This window comes from Citrus sinensis, chromosome 9 (assembly GCF_022201045.2).
Source record: "Citrus sinensis cultivar Valencia sweet orange chromosome 9, DVS_A1.0, whole genome shotgun sequence".
Lineage (NCBI taxonomy): Eukaryota > Viridiplantae > Streptophyta > Magnoliopsida > Sapindales > Rutaceae > Citrus > Citrus sinensis.
In genome coordinates this window covers 26,557,115-26,565,059 of record NC_068564.1, presented here as the reverse complement: position 1 = coordinate 26,565,059, position 7,945 = coordinate 26,557,115, and the positions used below count along the sequence as shown (strand labels likewise).

Genomic DNA, 7,945 nt, shown 5'->3' with positions numbered 1-7,945 from the left:
GCTTTATTAAGAAATTAAGCAAAGTGATTATGCCAACTTATATTGAGACAATTAAACTTAAGGAAATCGAAGAACACAGCTTGTTCAGTGTATCAATTATACAAGTGAGAGAGAGAAGCGAGATGGCGCTTATGTTTATGGATGAGATGAGGATAACGAAGGGAGATTCTTATGGAATAGCCTTAATGAGAGAATGTAATGATGGCTTCTTGGATTACTTTGCTCAACTAACAGCTGAAGATTTTTTGGGATAGTATCTCCATTCTTCATATTGCTGTCCTTGCCAAGCACTTCGGTAATAATAATTAAATCTCTCATTCAATCTGCATTTTAGAAACGCGCTGGTGATCATGAGTAATTAATGGTGAATTTATATACATAAATTAATGAATTTATTTCTTTATAGATCAAGAGTATAAAAATTTATTATTATCTTCAAGAGTACGAAGCGCATGAAGATATGGACGAGTCTTGTCCATATATTCTTAATACGTAGATATATAAACTAATTACTACCTTTCATGAGACAAAAATGATAAAATAGACTTAAACGCTGACAAATACAGTATATATACACCTAGCCAGGGTTACTGTGTTGGCATTTAACTATGTAAACCTGGCCGGATTTACTTTATTTTTGTTAGTATTTTGACTGAATATCAGTTCTCTTTTGAAAAACATATGCATAATATTTATATATCATGAGTAAGATTGAAAAATTTGACAGAAATAGTGGTACACCCGGCCGAGATTATCGACTTAGACTTAATTAAAAATCAATTAATTAACATAATAAACCCCGATTTACTATACTATTATTTCTGTCAACACTCTATTCACCTTCATTTTCTTTAGCATTTTTTATACATTAATTATGTACGTATAGTTCCATCTCTTATGAGATATATGGTCCAGTTGACCTAGGTGCATGCCTTTGCAATTGAAACAATAAGCAAATTAATTAGGAGAAATAATTATTTAATTTGCATTTATACATATATACGATGAAGTGAAGTTACAAAAAAAAAAAAAAAAATACTTGCGGGTCTACATCATTAGGACTTAAAATATATAGAGTTAAATTCAATTGCATTTTTACTCGCAGGTCTTCCAAACGTATCTGGATGAGGATATCGTTGACCACAATTATAAAAGAGATTTGAAGACAGGAAGGATTGCAGAATCGCATCAGCCAGGCAGAGAAGAGTAATGGCGAAAGAGCAGCTTTAATTTGTTCATCATAATCATGAAATAGTGGCTTCTTTATAACGCTAAATTCGAAAATCAAAACCCGAACAAACAACTTTAGCTACGGTTACAAGTCATAACCCACTTACACATACGACTCCCGATTGTACTTGGGCTGTATTTGTTTTGGCTAGCTTTTTGAAAGCTCAGCTGTAAACATCTTGTCAGTTTGGCTTTCTAAGTTGGTCAATTTCGACCCCTCTAACAGGGTAGAGAATTGGATAAATGTTAAAAATAAACAGATAATATTAGAACTTCAACTCAATTTTTTATATTCTGTTTTGAGTTTTGAAAAATATTTTTGAATAATCATAAATCAAATGAATCGTCAAACTTTTGGATTATGTCATTATGAAATAAAAATCGAAGAATAAGCTTAATGTATTTCACGATGTCGAAAAATATGCAAGAAGGAAATTAGAAATTATTTAAGGGTAAAATATTCTGAAATTAAACGTTCAAATCCGACATTGTTTATATTACAAGAGTAAAATTATCATTTTGCAAACATTTCCTAACAAATTCCAACTTTCTTAACGCCAAGGTGAAAAAAAGATGATTTTTTTTTTTAAATTCAAAATTTTTAGGTATTTTAACACTTTAGAATAAATGTGATTATTACATTCGCAGAAATTAAAAAGCAATGGAGATAAAAGTTGTAGAATAAATGTGATTATTATATTCGCAGAAAAAGGAATAGGAACCAGCAAAGCTGTTGGAAATAATTTATTCTATTCTTCTGCCTGACCCGAGAGATTAACTTCACCTTTATTCTATTCTTATAATTAGTATGCTTGAGCCCTACTAATATAATATGCAAAGTGATTGTGCCAATTTGATAACTTCGTTTAGAACTTCTAGAATGATTAAACCTATATATATTCAATACAATAGCGTGAGTGAGTGAGAGAGAGAGAGAGAGAAAAAAAAAATGGATCCTTATGGAATGGCCTTGAAGGGAGACTGTCGAGGCTTCTTGCAGTACTTTGCTCAACGAACTGCTAAAGACTTGTTGGATTACAGGACAGTTAACGGGGACAGAGCAATTCACATTGCAGCGGCCATGGAAGACCCTCAGCTGATCCAGGAATTTCTCGAAAGTCTAACATCGGAGACCAGACTTGAAGTCTTGAAGCAAACAGATGCGTTTGGAAACAATGGTCTTCACGAAGCGGCCGTCGTCGAAAATTTTGACGTGGCCAGGATTTTGATTGACTTTTCCAGACAGTCTGGTGATGCGTACAAAAATCTGCTTGAGGCTAAAAACGGTTTGGGGGAAACCCCAGTTTACAGGGCTGCTGCTCTTGGGAAAACTAAACTGTTGCAAATCTGGACTGAGCAAGTTGGTGACTTACGTCATCATTTCCGTAGAAATGATGGCAAGACCGTTCTTCATATGGCTGTCCTTGGCCAACACTTCGGTAAAATATAGTAATTAAATCTCTCTTTCATTCATTCATATATAGATCAATAGTTAAATTAAATTTTATTTACATCTATTTTAGGTGGTTTTGGGTTATGTTAAAAAAAAAAAGAGTTAAATTAAAGTTTAAAAATTTATTAGTTGTCTTCTTAATTAACTAATTAATGAATCTGCTTGCATGAATACGTACAGACACTGCTATTTGGTTACTTAAACACCACTCAAGCCTTGTGAACAAACTAACGTCCGAGGGGCCTGATGGCTTGACATGTCTTCAACTACTAGCTCTAATGCCATCTGCTTTCAAGAGTTATTCGAAGACCGCGGAGATATGGACGAGTCTTGTCTCTTCTTGTACGTGAATATATGCATTTATTTCTTGCTTTCGTGGATACAAAAACCATATGAAAGAGATTAAAGCTGATTAATGAAGTGTAAATACATCCGTTCGGGGTTACTGTGTTGGCCGAGATTACCATGTAGTAAGCCCGACTTGATATACCGTTATCCCTGTCAACATTCTAGCAGCCTTCAATTTCTTTAGCATTTTTTATATAGTAATTATATATACACATATATATAGTTCCATCTCTAAGGGGATATATAGTCCAGTTGACTTCGGTGCATGCCGTTACAATTGCAATTTCTAATTGCAGGTCTTCCAACGTATGATGATGACGATTGCGTTGACTACAATTACAAAGAAGATTTGGAAACTGGTAAAATTGACAATTGCGTCGCCTGCAGAAAGCGGACGAGAGGTAGTGTTGACGCAGCTTTAATTTGTTCATAATCATAATATAGTGGTTTCATTAATCATTATAACTCTTTAAATTAAAAAATGAAAATCCGAACTAACAGCTTTAGCTGCGGTTACAAGTCATAATATTTGTTTTGGCTATCTTTTTGACGACTCAGCTGTAAACACTTTCTCAGTTTGCCTTTTAAATTGATTATTTTTCACAATTATTTATTGATAAGTTTACTCCAAAAATGAGAATAAAAAAAGAACTTTTATGACATCTAGTGGTTTAGCTTTACCAAATACCCACGAATTTTCCATTAATAACTAAAACTTTCATTTTAGAGCAATTGTCTCTTAGAAGCCAAACAGAATATTAGTTTTGAGACCTAAATAAACAATAAATAATATAATATAAAAGCTAGTTTTCTTTTAGACGTCGATTTTTTCCCTTTGTTTTTTTTGGTAACTCAAAAATAAACTAGATATAGATGAAGAATCATCACAGTGAAGTGGAATCCTCTAGACGCAATAACAGTATGCCAATTTTGAAAATACTAAGGCGGGAAGTGTGAAATACCTTAAATAGTACGGGGAAAAGATGAAGTTCCTTTTTTCTTTAATTTCTATGGACTTGTACAAATTCTCATGATGAGGACCTTAACTACCAATTGATACAAAGATTAACTACCAATTCATACAAAGACATATTGGAAATTGATTGGTGAAGCATACAAGCAACTAAAGTAAAATTGAGAAATCATAAGACAACAGAATCACACAAGAACACCAAAATTTACATGATTTGGCTTTTAACTTACGTCCATGGGCGAAGATATAAAGAAAATATTTTACTAGTGAAATTAAGATTACAAATATTATAATATTTTGGCTCACTACCTAGAATCTCAATATACCCAATCTCTCACTCACTAATCACTCAACTCTCACCGGCTTTTTCTCGTCTCAAAATGGATCTAAAGAAGAAGAGAAGAATTGGATGATTTTATTATTTTATTATTTTTTTCTTTTAATCTATGCGGTGCCGCATCACTCTTTTTTTTTCCTTCTTTTTTTTCATTTATTCGAGTCAAAGAAGGAATCAGCGCCTCCTTTTTCAAAATGAGCAAGCCCACCTTCTAGAAGGGTGGTGCCTGCATGCCATTTTTGTCCAGACACACAGTATTTTATTATAGGGAGCGGTTTCCTTTTTGATGTGGTGGCATTAATTTTTCATATCGTATAAATACACATATAGTTGTAAAATTGCGCCTGAGCAGTTAATCAAAATGCAGGAATTCCAATTTGGAAGATGTACATTGGCATTTGGAGGCAAGTGATTGAAGGTGCGACCAATAATAATTTCATTAATTACTTCTACATTTATGAATTACGCAGCAGAACAGGGGAAATGTAACATAACTTGAGCAATTCATTCAGTTGATGAATGGATTTGCCGCACTTGCGTGCGAAATTGTTTATAAATTAACAAGGTGTTGATGCATGCATGACCAGGACGTCCGGCGATAAAGAAAATCTGGATGAAAAAGCAAATGCATAAAAATGTGAATAAACTGCTCAAAAAGCTGGTTAAAGAAGAAACCCTTTGTCTTGGGGATGGAGAGCAGAACCCAGAAATTTCCTTGCCGAGCCCAGAAAGTTCCTCAACTTCCTTGCCGAACCCAGAAATTTCCTCGTCGAACCCCGAAAGTTCCACAAGTTCCTTGCCGAACCCAGAAATTTTCTCGCCGGACCCAGAAAGTTCCACAACTTCGCCAGCTAATATTTCCACAATTTCCTTAGGATTAGGCAAAGGAAATATGCTCAAGGCAAAAAAACTTGTTGATTTTTCAGCTGGAGAATTGGACGAATTGCTGCTGAAGAAAGATTGCACTAACAAAGGAAATATGATCAAGGCAAAAAAATTTGTTGATTTTTCAGCTGCAGAATTGGTCGAATTGTTTGTGAAGAAAGATTGCACTATCAAAGGAGTTCCTAATCATAAAAAGGATAAGAATTGGGCAATCAGGTTGACGCTACTCTTTGCAGCAAGCAATGGAATAACAGAGATTTTGAAGGAGATAATCCATCAACATCCTCAAGCAATATTGTTAGATAACTTGAATGAGAAAGAGCAGAATATATTACATGTGGCCGTAAAGCGTCGTCAATATAAGGTCTTTGAACTCATCACGAAGGAAATGCAACTGTCTGTGCCCAAATGGGCTTCAAGAATTGACAAGAAAGGCTACACATTACTGCACCATGTCGCAGACATGAAACATTATAAAGAAGGAACCCGCCCTGGCCCTGTTCTCCAATTTCAGGAGGAGTTACAATTGTTCGAGGTAAGCCCTTCGATAATATTTAATTTTGTCCCACAAAATGTAATTTATTCAGTTATATATACATATAACTTATGTGCACATGAATTTTCATGCAGATATAGGATTTTAGAACAGTGTAAAATATTTTTGAAATAATGTGAAAGGCTTTCAAACGGTTATAAAACCTAAAATCCACACAAAAAATTTGTGTAGACACCATATTTGAGTATCTTCATATATGTAAAATAATTTTTTTCCATTGAAGGATCTCCTTAACTTACCAAAATAAGGGACAAGTTAAAAAACAAGAAAAACACATACATCAATATATATTACTAGATAAAATACACTGCACTTTTACTTGTCTTTTAATTTATTCTTTACTTTAATAACTTAAGAGATCTGTTATTAAATAATCGCTCGTTGCTCGCTCTCTCCCCCTATATATACTATGTGGTTTAATAGTTTTCTTAAACTTTAATAAAGTACACAATCTTGGACTAAATTAGTACTCTCTCTCTCTCTCTATCCCCTTCCCCCTCTCTCTCACTCACTCTCTCTCTCTCTATATATACGTATATATGTATGTATATGTATATTCATTCTCAGGTGATTCACCATTTCATTATTTTATAAAACACTTTTTTTTTCTTTAATTGTGTAAAACCTTTTACAACCCTCTTAGAAGTTTTTTACAATTGAGTAAAACCTTGAATCTATATTTTAAAATGCTACAGAGATAATGACTACACATGTGGCTATGTGTATAGGCCTCCCTCCCTATTTAACGTGTGTGTGTGTGTATGCAGCATGTAAAAGAGATAATGCCTCGCCATTATGCTATGCACCGCGACGAAAAAAATAAGATGACTGCAAGTGACCTCTTTAATCTAACACATGAAGATCAACTTAGGAAAGCACAAGAATGGATCAAAGAAACCTCTCAGGCATGCTCCGTGCTGGCAATCCTAATCGCAACCGTCGTCTTTACAGCTGCCTTCACGATACCTGGAGGTAACAATGATAAGGGGTTTCCCCATTTCCTTAAGTCACCACTTTTCTATGTTTTTACTGTAATGGACGTTGCCTCCTTGGCCTTATCTTTGTCATCCGTTGTTATGTTCCTATCCATCCTCACGTCGCCACGTGAGTCATCTGATTTCCTTAGAGAACTTCCGCGCAAGTTGATGGTTGGCTTCACTTTGCTCTTCTTTTCTGTACTAACAAGCATGATTACTTTCTCGGCTTCACTTCTACTCATCATTCGTATGGAGAAGAAATGGACCGCTGCTCTCTATGCCGCTGCTATCTTTCCAGTGATTGTTTTAGCACTCATGGAGTTTCCTTACTGTGCTGATTTTTTGGCTAATGGGAAGGTCTATTACTTGGAATTTATGAATAATTTTCCTTGGAAGAAGAAGAAGAAGAAGAAGTACACGCGTTATTTCTAAGTTGTATGCATGATAGGATGGCAATCTTTATATGTATTGCACCTCTAATTATTTTACTTGGTTCTTACAGTGGTTTTTCCTTTGGGTGTGTTGTATCATGTCATGTAAAATATTAATGTACTGGGTGTATTCCGAATTAAATATTGAATGTGTTAACACATGTAATTGTTACTCATTATCGTCAGTGAAGTTAATTGCATTATATTGACAACCAACGCGAACGTGTATATGCGCTGATAAAAATTTAGATCAAAACAAAAGTCAATGTCCAAAGTATTATTCATCAAGAAAGAAAAATAAAATTCAGCTGCATCCGGCGAATTTAAAAAACAATTGAATTCACTGTCCTCTTGCTTCAATTAAATGGCTTCAAGGTCTAACTTATACAAAAGACAAAAAGTAAGAAACCAATCATCATTTCTGTTGTTTTGGCAATTTCTATTCTAAATCAGTCTCCATTATCATTAATTTAATAATTTTTTATAAGACATCTCATACAAATTGATTTGGCCTTTACACACCCCGCTATCTTAAAAAGAAAATTCATTAAATATATTAAAAATAATAATAAATAACGGATTCATCACCTTTAAAATTATGATAATAAGAAAATTATCATAAATCACAAATTCATCTTCCACCAAATTATGTAATCCATAATGATCATGATTTCTTCTAATGCACATGTTATAATAGCAATGATTCTTGACACAAACACACACACACACATGTATATGGAGTGAGCTTCTAATAA

At 34.0% G+C, this 7,945-nt stretch overlaps 1 protein-coding gene across 3 annotated transcripts; it reads left to right on the top strand.

Moving 5' to 3' along the window:
* Positions 1-2,096: 2,096 nt before the first annotated feature.
* LOC102617554 (uncharacterized) lies at positions 2,097-7,332 on the top strand. 3 transcript variants are annotated; one of them, XM_006493899.4, is made up of 6 exons: positions 2,103-2,669; positions 2,864-3,025; positions 3,328-3,432; positions 4,709-4,759; positions 4,929-5,761; positions 6,550-7,332. In XM_006493899.4, the coding sequence occupies exons 1-6, from the start codon at positions 2,180-2,182 to the stop codon at positions 7,189-7,191; spliced, it is 2,283 nt and encodes a 760-aa protein (XP_006493962.1). In that variant the 5' UTR covers positions 2,103-2,179; the 3' UTR covers positions 7,192-7,332. The 3 variants fall into 3 exon arrangements, with proteins under 3 accessions (XP_052289107.1, XP_006493962.1, XP_015381354.1); XM_015525868.3 differs by having other exon boundaries at positions 2,540-2,679; XM_052433147.1 differs by lacking the exon at positions 2,864-3,025 and having other exon boundaries at positions 2,097-2,669.
* The last annotated feature ends 613 nt before the right edge of the window (positions 7,333-7,945 follow it).